Source organism: Bubalus bubalis, chromosome 20, assembly GCF_019923935.1.
Source record: "Bubalus bubalis isolate 160015118507 breed Murrah chromosome 20, NDDB_SH_1, whole genome shotgun sequence".
In the NCBI taxonomy this organism is placed as follows: Eukaryota; Metazoa; Chordata; class Mammalia; order Artiodactyla; family Bovidae; genus Bubalus; species Bubalus bubalis.
Genome location: NC_059176.1, coordinates 57,689,626 through 57,705,933, shown reverse-complemented (window position 1 = coordinate 57,705,933; position 16,308 = coordinate 57,689,626). Strand labels below are relative to the sequence as shown.

The window sequence follows — 16,308 nt, the reverse complement described above, 5'->3', positions numbered from 1 at the left end:
AACATCTATTTCTGCTTTATTGACTATGCCAAAGCCTTTGACTGTGTGGATCACAATAAACTGTGGAAAATTCTTAAAGAGATGGGAATACCAGACCACCTGATCTGCCTCTTGAGAAATTTGTATGCAGGTCAGGAAGCAACAGTTAGAACTGAACATGGAACAACAGACTGGTTCCAAATAGGAAAAGGAGTTCATCAAAGGCTGTATATTGTCACCCTGTTTATTTAACTTATATGCAGAGTACATCATGAGAAATGCTGGACTGGAAGAAACACAAGCTGGAATCAAGATTGCCGGGAGAAATATCAATAACCTCAGATATGCAGATGACACCACCCTTATGGCAGAAAGTGAAGAGGAACTCAAAAGCCTCTTGATGAAAGTGAAAGTGGAGAGTGAAAAAGTTGACTTAAAGCTCAACATTCAGAAAATGAAGATCATGGCGTCCGGTCCCACCACTTCATGGGAAATAGATGGGGAAACAGTGGAAACAGTGTCAGACTTTATTTTTCTGGGCTCCAAAATCACTACAGATGGTGAGTGCAGCCATGGAATTAAAAGACGCTTACTCCTTGGAAGGAAAGTTATGATCAACCTAGATAGCATATTCAAAAGCAGAGACATTACTTTGCCAACAAAGGTCTGTCTAGTCAAGGCTATGGTTTTTCCTGTGGTCATGTATGGATGTGAGAGTTGGACTGTGAAGAAGGCTGAGCACCGAAGAATTGATGCTTTTGAACTGTGGTGTTGCAGAAGACTCTTGAGAGTCCCTTGGACTGCAAGGAGATCCAACTGGTCCATTCTAAAGGAGATCAGCCCTGGGATTTCTTTGGAAGGAATGATGCTAAAGCTGAAGCTGCAGTACTTTGGCCACCTCATGCGAAGAGTTGACTCACTGGAAAAAGACTCTGATGCTGGGAGGGATTGGGGGCAGGAGGAGATGGGACGCCAGAGGATGAGATGGCTGGATGGCATCGCTGACTCGATGGACGTGAGTCTGGGTGAACTCCGGGTGTTGGTGATGGACAGGGAGGCCTGGCGTGCTGCGATTCATGGGGTCGCAAAGAGTCGGACACGACTGAGCGACTGATCTGATCTGATCTGATACATTTTTGTAGCATTTAAGATGCCTAAAATTTTTTTTTTCCAAGACAAAATGGTGATGGTAACTGTGAATTTTTTTTTTTAATAGTCGATTATCAAAGTTGTGATAGCTTCGGGTGCACAGCAGAGAAACTGGGCCATACATATACATGCATCTATTCTCCCAAACTCCCTTCCCATCCAGGCTGCCACCTAACATTGAGCAGAGGTCCCTGTGCTAGGCAGTGTGACCAGCACTATTTTAATAGGCTGATCTGGAAACAAACGTCCATTGTAGTCATTTGTACCAAAGTAAATTCAATCTGAATCCTGTGGGCGACAGAAGGGGCACTTCTCCAGGTCTCATAAACTTTTCTCAAACTGTTCTCAGAAAACATTAGCAGTATAACTTTTTGCTTCCCAAATGCCCTCTGCTTCTCAGTGCTGTGTGTGTGTGTGTGTGTGTGTGTGTGTGTGTGTATGCACACACTCATGCATGATGGAAAGGTTCATTCTGTTACAGTTGCTGTTGTTTTTCAGTTTCAATGTGAAATCATTTCACACTTCTCAAAATTATAGGATCCCTAAAAGCTAAGAATTCTGTATGTGTTAAGTAGAAGCTAGCAGTATGAAAGTGGAGAGCTGTATTTTAACCTCATGGGGGGGCATTGATTGATGCTTTAAGTTATATATCATATTGCAGGACCTGTCAACTCTGAAGAATTAATTCTTCGGTTTCTTACCATCAAGAAATACAGAGAAAAAGTCACAGATGTTAAAAGCATAGCTTTATGAAGATACCCATTGATATATGGTAGACTTAGATTGCTTTTTAACATCAAAGATCCAAGTAAAAATTTAATAAATAAGGAATCCATCAAAAATGCCCCACAGACTTCTCTCCCTGATACAAGAGGTAAGTGCCTGAAAAATTGGTGGAAAAACAAAACTATATAAGTACAACTTTTTTTTAACAGCATTGGGAGATCTTTGCTATTTAAAATAATCTTCTGATGATGCCAACTGTCAAGCAAATATTTTCTGTCATATGAAAAAAATCAATGTATTTATGCCATGATACAACCTTAGGTCTTTTTATAGACAAATACTGGGGCTTGTAAAATACAGTTACCTAAGAGAAAAACAAAAACTCAGACAGATGATTAAACAGTATAAGTTCAATATCAAGATACAAAATTATCTTTTTTAAAAAAATTCAATTCCTTTTAACTATCATCAAATAATGTGTTTGCACTAGACATGGGAATACACACTAGAAATACGGGCCCTCCCCCACCAGAAAATCAGGCTAACGCCTCTGAAAGCTACTGCTTTAAGATATTCTGTAATCATGTACTAATGTAGACAGTCACTCTTCTTGACTCCTAGCCCTTATTCTGAACAACTTGAAATACCTGAAGAAAATCTGAAAAGAACAGATTTCTTCCATGGTTCCTTCCTTCAGGTCTTTTCCCTCTTTACTCCCTCCTCAAAAATCTTTCTACATCATCTAAGAGCTTCCTTCAAAAGCAGGAAAAGATAACTCAGTCCTCAATTTGGGGCTTAGACTAGAACCAAGCACTGAGGTTTTCCAGACCATGAGGCTGAATTCCAAGGATGTCCTAAGCATGTGATTCCCACAGTCAGGGATGTCCCCCAAAGGGGCTACGGACATTCCACCTTTCGCTTCTTTTATTCCAGCTCTTGTGAATATAATGACTATATCTGAGAATTATTCTTACCCACATATTGACAGTTTCTTTCTCCCAAAGCATCTTGGGATAGGCTTAATCCCCATTCATAATATCTAGATACATATAGGAAGTGACTCATATGGTTGTATGTGACTGTGTGGTGGTAAGTCACTTCAGTCTGACTTTTTGCAATACTATGGACTGTAACCCACCAGTCTTGTCTGTCCATGGGGTTCTCCAGGCAAGCATACTGGAGTGGGTTGCCATTCCTTTCTTCAGGGGATCCTCCTGACCCATCGATCAAACCCAACCCTCTTACCTCTCTTGCATTGGCAGGCAAGTTCTTTACCACTAGCGCCACCTGGGAAGAGTCATTATCTATCTAGCTATCTAAATACAAGGACCACAATTCGTGTATTTGGCTCTAAGGACAAGGATCCTGGATACAAGGGTCCTTGAAATACAAAGACTACAATCACTGTATCTTTGGCATATATGAGAGGCAGGGTAGCCCAATGGTTAAGTGCAAGGACTCTAAATTCTGATGGTCTGAGTTGAAATCTCAGCTCTGCCTCTTAAAAGCATATGAGCTCTGTCCTGTTATTATTAACCTTTATTTAACCTCCATGGGCTCATTTTTCTTACCTGTAAAAAGAGGGAAATACTGTAATTGGCGCCTATACTTGGCAGGTTGTTGTAAGAACTAAATGAATGAACATTTATGACATGCTTAGGATGGTACCTGACATGCAGTAAATACTGAAACAACATGAGCCATTAGTTATCCCTAGAGTTCAAAGCCTGTGACTGGGAATGATCATGAGCATGCATATAAAACACCATGTATATTTTAAAAATCCATTCATATGGAAATATACAGATGTGCTTCTTCTAGACATGATACTTCAGCTACATGTGGCCTCTGTCAATAAGCTGACACCTCATATGAACTTGTCTTTTAATTAGAGAAACTAGACTGTGAAATTTTGAGTGAAAAACAATTTAACTTAAAACATGTCAAGCTCAGAAAATATAACATAGTAAGAAAAAAAATCTAGAAAACTTAGGGGAGGGAGAAAGACTCAAAAGCAGTAATGAGCAAGATTTCCCCTAATTATCCTAACAACAACAACAACAACAACAAAACCCTCAAGCCTATAGACGTGTGATTTAGAATTTGACTGCTGTAAAAAACTTCACATTCAATGACCTACTGTATAGCACAGGGAACTATACTCAGTATCCTGTAATAACCTATAAGGGAAAAGAATCTGAAAAAGAATAGACATATATACATATAATGGAATCACTTTGATATACACCTGAAACTAACACAATATTGTAAACCATTGTAAAACTATACTTCAAGAAAAATTAAAGGAAAAGTCCACAATTAACTTCTCACAATAACAATGAATTAAACAGTATACAGCAACATTCACATAGCAGGGGTCAGGGAATTAAAGATAACTTTCTTCTTTTAGTATGGGGAATAGAACCACCCATCTTACATGGAGAGGGGATTCATCCCCAGTGGGGTAGGTTGATGCTTAGACAGCCTAAAAAGATAAATTTTCTCATGTTTGTTCATCTACTTCTGACTGGATACCACATGGACCTAGATTTTCTTTTTCTCCTGTGATTCTGGACCTAGATCTCAACAGGCTGCTTTCCTTTAACTCCCGCTTTCAACAAGATATGATATATTCATATACACATCCACAAGATTCCTTAGAAAATGTATGGCTTGCTTTCATAATGTCTTAAAATTAACAGCCAGAATATCCTAAACATGATCCTATAACATTCCTGCTTTTTATCAGCTGAAAATAGACACACAGACATGATGTTAGTAATGCAAATTTATGTTATCTGATAAAACAGAAGTGAACAAAAATTCCTAGAGTTCTGCCCTTAGCTTGCAGTGCTGTACCTCCAGGGGAAGGACAAGCCCCAGTGGAGACTGGTTCAACCAACCCGGTTCTTTTCACATCTGGGCAATGAACCCTCAAATAGCACTTATCCTAATTTCTAACAGACAAAGGCTTTTACATGCAGTCCTACTGTTAAATAAATCCTTGCCTTAAGACCTTGCTTCATGGATTTCCCTGGTGGCAAAGTGGTAGAGGATCCATCTTGCCACATGGGGGACGTGGGTTTGATCCCTGGTCAAGGAACTAAGATCCCACAAGCCACAGAGCAACTAAGCCCGAGCACACAACAAGAGAGTTCAGGGGCTGTATCGAAAGGTTCTGCATGACACAGCAAAGACCCCAAATGCTGCAACTAAGATCCGACAGGGCCAAATAAATAATTTTTTTTAAGAAATTAAATTTTGCCATACATCAACATAAATCTGCCACGAGTGTACACGCGTTCCCCATCCTGAACCCCCCTCCATGTTGATGTATGGCAAAACCAATACAATACTGTAAAGTAATTAGCCTCCAATTAAAATAAAAAAAAATTAATCTTTTTTAAAAAAAACACCTTGCTTCAGACAGCACAAAAATTGTTGTGCCCCTGTAACATCAGAGCAAGTGGAAGAAGCATGAATTAAGGCATCAAATAGATGAATCAAGACCAGGAGCAGAAGTCTGTCTTCAGCAGACTGTAGGAGAATGTTTGTACGATATCCCCCAAGACAAATATGGTATTCCCAAGAGGGGATGGGAGGAGGGAGGCCAGGCTTCAGCATTAGAGTCTCCCCTCCTTCCTGTCTGGCCCAGGTCACCAGGGGACCCAACATTTGGCAGAAAACCACCCTGAAGGGAGCCCTCCTGAGTCAGGGACATGGTCAGTGGCACTCCCTGGGTGTGGCTTCCCCCATCAGTCCTCCACAAGCTGCTGATGTTAAGCCTGTAAGCAAGAGCCACGAAAGCAAAATGTCTTCCAAAAAATAGGAAGGCTCAGCTACCCATGATCTTATTAAAAAAATAAATAAGGGAGGCTATGACACATTTTGTATTTTATCCTAATAATGCATTTTCTTTAGGTGTTCTCGTGTTGAGGAGCATAAATGGTTTTGGAGTGAACATCATGATGGTAGCGGCAAAAACATTCTTCAATGAAATCACACATCCGCAGCTTAGGGAAGGGAGATATGCACGTCTTCATCTGCAGTATCTCTTGAGATCTGCCATGGCTGGTCAGGGTCAACATGAGACAGTCATTCAAAAGTCGAACTCCAAAGGACAACAGAAAATTAAGTGTATCTGAGTGAAGCTCTCAAGACAACCCAGAGAGAGAGAGAGTGGACACATGTATCGCTGGTAATTGACTCTGCATTTTTCCAGTGAGGTCCAGCGGAAAACGTCCCCTTTTCCACATCGCCAGTGGGGCCTCTCACAGTCCTGGATGCCTCCAAGAGATTCCTGCAAAATCACATTTTGGCAAACCAGCAAGAAGAGCACCACTGTATCTTTCATTCCGTGGGACTGAGGGGCGTTCGAAGACCATGTGCCAGCCTGAGCCTGGCAGCCAGGCTGGCAGAGGACTCTGCAACGTTGTGTCGGCAAGGAGGGTTCACTCAGGTCGCAGGTGGTGCAGAAGCGGCCCCGCTGCCAAGGCTCACTTCCCGGGTAGAAGCCCCCTCCATGAAACAACTTACTTCTGTTCACTTGTGGTAATCTTTCTTCAGATCACGCTGACAGCCCATTAATCATTTCTGTCATCCCCCTACATAATCCAGTGCAACAGATCTCTTGTTTTTCTAAAAATCCAAGTGCCAGAAACTAAGCTCCAGAAAGGGGAAACCCTTTCCTCTTCCCAGCGGCCAACCCCGGGCGCTGAGGGGAAGAAGCCACACGTGGTGGTAACTGGCCTCTTTTGCCTGGAATCACAGAGAACGTTCCCTGGAAAGTTTGTAAAGAGAATTCAGGTGGGAAACAGAGTCAGGGAGGCTGAAGAGGAGCAGCCACCAGCTGAGGGGGAACGTGAGAAAGGAAAGTGGGTGATCGACCCCCAGTCAAAGTCAGATAGGGATTAAAGAAACCCTTCTTCAGAGTGTAACCAAGGCCAATTGGTCGAGCAACTTTAAACCAAAGAAAAAGGACATTAGAGGCCAAGGCTGCAGCCGTCACAGAACTTCTGCCTCCCAAACCAATGAAAAACTAGCATTAACTAAGGACGAAATAGAATGAGCCCCACTGGCTGAGAAAAGGCCTCTTGCGGAGCCAGTACACTGCTTACGTAATAAAAGCCGAAGTGACTTTGAACCCACTGACCTCTGGGACTGACTGTTTTTTTCATGCAGATAGGCCTGGTGGGTAGGAATGAGCCTAATGATAGGACGCAGGGGACAGAAGAGCCACGATCGTGACTAGACTGCTCACACAGGCATTAGGTCACACTGGGACCTGTACAGGGGACAGGAGTTAATGACATCACACAGGGGTCCCCAACATCTGGGATCTAATGCCTGATGACCTGAGGTGGAGCTGCTGTAATAAGAGAAATAAACCGCACAATAAATGTGATAAACTTGAATCATCCTGGAACATCCCCCCACCATCCACCCCTGGTCCACAGAAAAACTGTCTTCCATGAAACCAGTCCTTGGTATCAAAAAGGTTGGGTACCACCGGCACAATACCAAAGGCGCAAGAAGAGCAGCTGAGCGACTGTTTTCTTTTATTCCTCCTCCCACGCCGGGTGCTACCAATCTGATCGACGACAAGCTCCTTTACAGACAAGGGAGGATGCCCCAAGATGCAAAGTGAGGATGCTGTGCTATTAATAACTTTCAAGTCCCTACTAGATTCTGGGACTCTCGGAGGTTGACCCAGGTGGTTTGAAGATCATGTGCAGGTCTGAGATTCTGTGATTTTAGCATGCTCATAAGGAAGGGCCGATGATATTATAAAAGTGTATTTCACAGACATCATGGTTCTCCTCAGTGCTGTTGAGTCAACTTGTAGTAATCAGTTATGACTCAAGAGGTTTGATATGAACATATGTTTTTCATACCAAAGTCTGTCAATGATTTACTTAAAACATAAATTAGAGCAAGGCAGTCTTCATTTAGTCATGTGATTTTTCATCTGCTATTTTTCAAAAAACACAAGCACTTATGGGCACAGAAGGAGAGAAACAGGCCCATGTAGTGATTAAACAAATGGCCATAACCACCACCCCCAGGAACATTCAGAGTCACGCTCGACTCATCGTCACAGTCCATGGACTTCTCCAGGCCAGAATACTGGAGTGGGTAGCCTGTCCCTTCTCCAGGGGATCTTCCCAACCCAGGGATCAAACCCAGGTCTCCCACATTACAGACAGATTCTTTACCAGCTGAGCCACAAGGGAAGCCCAAGAATACTAGAGTGGGTAGCCTATCCCTTCTCCAGCAGATCTTCCCAACCCAGGAATTGAACAAGGGTGTCCTGCACTGCAAGTGGATTCTTTACCAACTGAGTTACCAGGGAAGCCTATCAGGAGATAGTATATGAGTATGAGTTGGGTGGCTCAGTGGGTAAAGAATCTGCCTGCAGTGCAGGAGACCCAGGTTTGATCCCTCGATTGGTCACCCACTCCAGTATTCTTGCCCGGGAGAATCCCATGGATAGAGGAGCCTGGAGGGCTACAGTCCATGGGGTTGCAAGAGTTGGACATGACTGAGTGACTAAATCATGAGTTGGGTAAATTAAGGGATTTCCAAGGATAAATCTGATAAGGATGGTCTTAGAAAGAAACCTCCTATATAGTCTCCTATGTCTCCTACATAATATATTGTAAGAAGGTGACTGTATATCCTTCATTGTTTAAGTTTCCTTACTGGTATAAACTTCAGCTTTGCTGAATGTGTACCATTCTGTTTCATCTAAGTACAATAAAACCCACCTGCCTTTGGATTTGGGACTCAGAGTAAATAATCTGAATTTTTTTTTTTTTATAAAAAAAAGGAACCTTACCACGAATGCTACTGTACTTCTCAGCGTGGATTCCCACTGGAAGCAGCTTTTAAGGAACTGTATTGTATTCCATATAGCCATGGTTAGTCTCTTCACTCGGTCTACATCTCTGGATAAGATCTAATTTTAAAAAAATGGAAAACAGGGAATGAGATTTACACACTTCAATTATTCTCTTTAGATCAGACAGCTTGGTCATTTGAATTATATTCTGTATAGCCAATAATTAACAAAACAATAAAGAAGAGTCCTAAAATTTTTCTAGAATTCATTTTTTAAATATGACCATTCAGGGAGGAAAAGAGAATCCAATGCATTTTAAAGCTCCTTTAAAGGAGAACAGGCTGTTTCAATAACGTTCAACACAAAACTGAGCTGCTAAAAAATACAGCCATCAGGCATGTGATGTGTGTGAATTTGTGTGTGTGTGTTTAAGAAAGAGAGAATAGAGTGAGGACTTGTGCTGTTTAGTTTTTAGTTTGGAAGGCACTGGGTAGTTTTAGTAGAAATGTCATGTATTCTAGCTCATCACATCTAGAAGAAAAAGTCTATAAAGCTCCAATCCTTTGGCTACCTGATGGGAAGTGCCAACTCACTGGAGAGACCTTGATGCCAGGAAAGACTGGGAGCAGGAGAACCGGGTGACAGGGGAAGAGATGCTTGGAAGGCATCACCAGATCAATGAACACGAGTTTGAGCAAACTCTGGGAGATAGTGAAGGACAGGACAGCCTAGCGTGTTGCAGTCCATGGGGATGCAAAGAGCTGGACATGACTGAGCAAATGAACAACAACAGCAACACAGCAAAGTAAATTCCTGGGGAGGGAATCCAGGTCTCCCACCTCTTTGCTGTGTGACGTTGGGCCACTTTCTTAACCTCTCTTATTCAATGAGGTTGACATAGGAGTGCCAACCTTGGAGGCTGTGGAGACACTTGACGGGCTTAGAACAGTGCCTGGCACACACCAAGAGATTTTAAGTAGTTGGGTCACAATTACAGGTTTCAACTTTGCAACCATCTGGGGACACTTAGTGGTGAGAGGCCCTGAGGGAGAAACCTAACATACCCCAGGGTCTCAGCCCCAAATCCCCTGGTGCTCCCACCTCCCAAAGCCATCCCACACAGAGGTGAAGGTCTTGTTTGGCACAGGCAAGGTCTTTTCTCCCAGATGTAGGTAGATTCATTTCAATCTGTTCGCAAAAACAGCAATGCCACCTACCTCAATTCAGGTTTTAATTTTTCAAGTAAACAGAGCAAAAGGCAATAATAATAACAATAATAAAGCCACTGACTCTGATTACACAAAATAAATATTACACTCAATGTTGCGGCAGACCAAAACAAACATTCGGATGCTCCTTTCAGAAGCAGATTAAGGCCTTTCCCCGGTGTGTCCAGAAGTTCATGGGAAACCAAAGGATGGTAAGCTGCCTTTATATTTAACTTGCTTTATGTAATCCCCAGCTGCTCACCCCACAGGAAGTGGTGGAAGTCATAAACACTTTAAAAAGGGGACACCTTGTTGCACAACTGAAGAGGGACAATAAGTACAGAGTGAAATCCTGAACTGCGTTGGACTAGAACAGGGAGGGGCTCTGAAAAGAACTGGAAAGGTCGTGGTAAGAAAAATGTGAAACTTCCTCTACTCAGTCCTGATCTTCACTTTCTGTTGAGCTGATGAGAGAGGAATTAAGGGCCCCTGGCAGGGGGAGTGAGGATTTATTCCACCGGGGGTAAAATGCTGATACATCTCAAATTTAGGCAAAACAGAAGTGGGAGGAACAGCTGTGGGTGAATCTGAGGCTGGACATCTTGAAAGAGCCACCGGCTTAACTGTATGATGGACATCGTAAGCAAAATGCCTCTCTGAAATGTGCAAGGAGGGAGAAAAGCATGGCTGTGATGGAAGGAGGGCGGAGGGGCCCAGGACACTCAGGAGGTTTATGGAGGCTTGGTGCTCAGAATTCCTGTTCACAACACGGTCTGGATGAATGGAGGGCCAACACTCCCTGCATCATCCAACAGATATGTTCTCAGTCTTTCCCTTCTTTACTGAACCCAACCCAAGTCCTCATCTAGGGAGGAAAGGGGAGATGATGGGGGGAAAAGTGGAGAGAGGGAGGAGGAATGGAGAGGGAGGGGAGGGGAGACCAAGTCATGAGCAGTAACTACTCCAGGTGCTGGTGCTGAGTATACCAACAAGCCAGGTTACTGCCCTGACCTACCTTTTTGGACAGCTTGCGGCCATCTTCAACAAACCTCTTTTCTCTGGGAGTAAAGGTCCGAATACTTGCTTTGATCTAGAAAGAAACATCAGGGTTAAAAACAGAAGCATTGAGATGGATTTCACTCTCTCTCGAATGTCTGAGAAGCCCTAGAAACCAACACCTTCTGACCCTAAGTGCTTGGGTAGGGGTGGGGAGCAGAGACTTAGGGGTGCCCTGGTGCTCTGCAAGGGCTTCTGGGTCTCACTTCATGAACATCACTGTCATGAGTGATGAGACGAGGTCAGACTGGAGACTTGTGGGGGCTCTTCCCACGCTGCAAATTGAAGAGATTTTTTTAAGCCACTGCAGAGATTGACTCACGAAGTCCTCTAACTAAAGTTTCTAAAAAGTCAAACTTCCCTTCAAATCATGGTTTTGCACTATCCCTTTGTCAGTAATACCTTGCAATGTGGAAATCAGTTTCCGGCTTATAAAAACATTTTTTTCCCATAGAGAATCTCATTTCCTCTCAATGATCCCAGAAAAATAAGTACGTGAGTCATCTTAGTCCTGTTTTTAGGGAATAAACTGAGGGTCAGAGAGATTTTGTGGTTTGTCCAAATGACTATACTAAGGGAAAAACCTCAAAAGTAAAATTCAAGTCCTTTTCTTCTATATCAGATGGACAATTAGAACATTATTGAACTAACAGTTTTGGATTTAAGGCTGTTTCCCGCCTAAAACTCCAGTTTCACATGTATGCATATTCTATATACAAGTCCTTGCCAGAAGAAAACAGGAGATGCAGGGTGATCTAACATGCACCAGAGGTTCTCCTTGAAGGGAAATGTTCAATGGGGAAGAAGAGGAAGTAACAGCAGACCCGCATACTGGAGCCTGTGCCCAGAATGCTAACATTTCCAGGAATAAAACTTCCCTGCTACTGATTTTATGAATAATCTCTTAAACAAGGCAAAGAATCAGTAGTGTAGCATCAGGGAGAAGAGTCGGGAAGACCTGCATATGGATCCTAACTCACTCATTTGTTAGCAATCAGTTCTCCTCTTTAATTCTATTTGCTTATCATAAGATGACATTCATGATCGCTATGGACCAGGCTTCTTCTGGGAATGAAATGAAACAGTATCAGAGCCTGGGACATTGCAGGTGGGTAATAAATGGCAGCCATTCTTCTAATTACTTTAAAGGTACCCCTATCCTATATTCATGGACCCCACTAACTAACCTGTGCTGTCCCTTCCCATTCTAGAACCTGCTGCTGATACCATGACAAAGGAATGCTCACAGCTAAGTAAGCCACGTTCCCACATGCCTAGGAATTTCTGCCCCCAACATTTGAACTGTATATCCATCAGAACCAAGTGCACTAATTTGTAAACCTGTTTATGCCAATTTTGTCCAATACTGTAATTCTATATTTTAATTATCATAGAGATTATTGATATATTATACTAGTATTAGTTGCTCAGTTGTGTCCAACTCTTTTGAGACAACATGGACTGTAGCCCTCCAGGTTCCTCTGTCCATGGAATTCTCCAGGCAAGAATACTGGAGTGGGTTGCCATTTCCTTCTCCAGGGGATCTTTCCAACCCAGGGATTGAACCCAGGTCTCCTGCGTTGCAGGCAGATTCTTTACGCTGAGCCACCAGGGAAGCACTAATACAGATCAAAAGGCTTGAAATCAATGTTGTTCTGGAAAGTGTTGAGAAAGGTCAGTTACTACAAAGATACTGCTACTGAGGTGATGATTTTATGGACAAATAACCTAGAGGGATTCCACATTCAGACTGTTCTGTGTCTTTAAAGAATATCTCTACTTTCAAGAAACTGAAATTAGTATTTAAAGATGTTATAGGTGTATGTATGCAAGGAATACACTGTAGAACTAAAAATATTAAGTCTATGCTATTGGGAAAAAGGTTTCAGGCTTGCACCTAAAGACTGGCAGGGAATATATATTCATGTATTTTATTTTATGCTAAAAGTGCAAGATGCATTTTAAAAAATCCTCCTTTTACTGATGCTTTCCATTAACTATTTGTCCTGATACTGTATGATTGTAGAGCATCTACTATAATAGTTAAATAACATAGAGGCTTGAAAACATCTCTGTTCAATCGTCAATGGAAGAAGGTTAAAGGTAATAAAGCCAAGAACCTAATTTTCCTCTTATTTCTTTTTTTAACATTGATTTATTGAGAATTACACACCATCAATTCTATTGGGCCAAAAGGATTAATATGAGACTGTCCAGCACTGATTTTTTTTTGGCTAAGTTTCAAAACACTATTTTCTCTGTAACTGTAAAAATTCTGAAACATTTTATAGTGATTTGAATCTCTTCAGGTTGGCCGCCTTTTACTTTTGGTACAAAGAAGTTGGGAGGTAGTCTAGTTAGACTTACCGGATTATATATGAGGTCCATCTCCAAGTAAATAACTCCTTTAAAAGCTTGTTCTAAATCTTTATTCTTCAGTACGTAACAGTTTGTTTGTCCATCTCGAATCTGATAAACAATAGATAAAACACAAACTTTCTGTGGGGTTTAAACAGAACAAGCTGACAACACTGAGAATGTAAAATGCACACACAGTTGAAGCCAATATTGAACAAAATTAAACCATATAAATATTAATCATAAATCAACTTTTAATCCTAAAGTGCTTCTATAACTGATAAGAAGATAAAGTAACAATCACCAGGCTTCTCCAATAAAAAAAATAAATGAATAAAAAAATAAAAGAAAAATTTAAAAAGAAATAATCACCAGGCTGAAACTGATATATGAGTGGAAAATTGGTGGTACAAACTATTACTAAGTCTACGAGGGCTTTCGTTCAAAAATCCCAGAGGTTAAACATTTTTGTTAAGAAGTGATGAATATTCTACAAAATTTCTGGCAAGTACTACTTGAGACTGCCAAGGTCATGGGAAAAAGGAAAACTTGGAAACTGTCGCAAGTCAGAAGACTAAGGAGATTAGATGACACAATGTGGTACCCTGGGCTGGATCCTGGAACAGAAAAAGGACATTCGTGGAAAAACTGGTGAAATCCAAATAAAGACCAGAGTTTAGTTAATAATAGTAATGGATAATGTCAGGTTTTTTTTTTAGTGATAAATGCATCATGGCAATGTAAGATGTCAACATGAGAAGAAACTCGGTGAAGGTGTATGGGAACTCTGTATCATCTTCGCAACATTTCTGTAAACTTACAGTTATTCCCAAAACAGAGTTGTAGGATAAAATGTCTTAATTATAATACAATATTTTATCTTATAAAAATATCAACTATATCTTATAAAATTGTTGCTGTTCAGTCGCAAAGCAGCATCTGACTGACTCTTTGCAACCCCATGGACTGCAGCATGCCAGGCTTCCCTGTCCTTCACTATCTCCCAGAGCTTGCTCAAACTCATGTCCATTGAGCTGGTGATGCTATCTCACCCACTCATCTGTTTCCCCTTCTCCTTTTGCCTTCAATCTTTTCCAGCATCAGGGTCATTTTCAGTGAGTCGGCTCTTCGATCAGGTGGCCAAAGTAGTGGAGCTTCAGCATTAGTCCTTCCAGTGAATATTCAGAACTGATATCCTTTAGGATGGACTGGTCGGATCTCCATGCTGTCCAAAGGACTTTCAAGAGTCTTCTCCAACACCACAACTCAAAGGCATCAATTCTTCAGCACTCAGACTTCATTATGGTCCAACTCTTAATCCATACATGACTTCTGGAAAAGACCATAGCTTTGACTAGATGGACCTTTGTTGGCAAAGTGATGTCTTTGCTCTATAATACACTGTCTAGGTTTGTCAGATTTCCTTCCATTTCACTGGAATGAAAGCTGACTTTTGTTCCAGTCCTGTGGCCACTGCTGATTTTCCCAAATTTGCTGACATATTGAGTGCAGCACTTTAACAACATCATCTTTTATGATTTTAAATAGCTCAGCTGGAATTCCATCACCTCCACCAGCTTGTTCATAGTAATGCTTCCCAAGGCCCACTTGACTTTGCATTCCAGGATGTCTCGCTCTAGGTGAGTGATCACACCGTCATAGTTATCTGGGTCATTAAGAACTTTTTTGTGTGTAGTTCTTCTGTGTATTCTTGCCACTTCTTTTTGATTTCTTCTACTTCTATCAGGTCCTTACAATTTCTGTCCTTTATCTTCTAAAATAGTTTCATAAAAATATTTATAAAATATAAAATATAATTTAAAGACATTATTTTATACAAATCTTACAAAATACTTTAAAGAAATGAATTAAGGAGCCAGTTTTTAAAGAACGACCAGTTTTTCACAGCCATGTTACAAAGCAAATTAAATAAACCAGTATAGCTAAAGTTGAGGTCAAAATTCAAATACATTTTAAAAGAACAACATGCTGATAAACCCTCAAAGTTTAAACAAGTTCCACTGATGGCCTCCCTCAGCCAGCATGTACATCAGTTCCATATATCAAACTACTTGTCTGATACTACCCCAGAAATTAAGGCATCTTAGAAAAACATTGCTGTATCATTTTGGAAATGACCTGGCTCTCATTAAGGCATTTTCTTTTCAGATTTGATAGCAAGCAGCAATGCTTATATTGTGCACAGGAGTAGCATATGTATTATTAAACTTCTGGCTTGTTCGAAACATCTCTGCTAACTCAAAGAGGGCAGAGGCAAACTTGAGCTGACCAAAAGCTCCATTTGGGACTGTAATGATCAAAGATTTGGAATAACATAGGAAATTTGCGGGCATAACGTTTGAGCTATATTTTAAATGACTACTGCTGTCTCTACAAGCATTCAACACAAGTGTTCTTATAAACAGTGGTGGAAATGAGTTGAATAAGTCACGGCGTGGGGCGGGTGGAGGACAGAGCCTTTCCACTTTACAAGGGAGAGGTCACCTTCCTTCCCGAAGTCACCCCACCTCTCTCAGATTGAATAGGTTTTAACAGAAAGATGGTTTTCCTGGCCAGTGGCGAAGAGGAAGGGGCTGCCCCATCAAGACCTGGCTTCCTTCCTAAACGGTATCCAAACAGGATTCCGAGCTTCCTCTTGTATCCTCTGTCTCACTTAATAAATTGTGGGTGTTAAAGTTGAAAGAAATAAATACAAAGACAGCATGACAATGTGCCAAGCTGACTTTGGTCCAATTTAGCTTTGCTTCAACCCACAGTCATTGTACCGTTATCTTAAAATTTCCATGATTTCTTAACACTTCGGGAAGGGCAACAGAAGAACAAGAGATATCTGTATAAAAAGAAACATTTCATAGTAAAAGAAGTTTTTTTTAATTATTGTTTTGGGTAAATGATCGTTTCCTCTTTCTCAATGTCCTAGAATTGTGTCAGCAAAGCACAGAATCCACCTAGGACATTAATGCTGCTTTT

General features: G+C 41.3%; 1 protein-coding gene across 1 annotated transcript in view; it reads right to left on the bottom strand.

The window, feature by feature from the left end:
* MCTP2 (multiple C2 and transmembrane domain containing 2) overlaps positions 1-16,308 on the bottom strand; it is a gene marked incomplete in the record, with an annotated part of 246,278 nt that overhangs the window by 77,968 nt on the left and 152,002 nt on the right. The window contains 3 exon segments of the mRNA XM_045163827.1: positions 8,693-8,812; positions 10,919-10,993; positions 13,327-13,428. Of these exon segments, the coding sequence (XP_045019762.1) occupies positions 8,693-8,812; positions 10,919-10,993; positions 13,327-13,428 (297 nt within the window).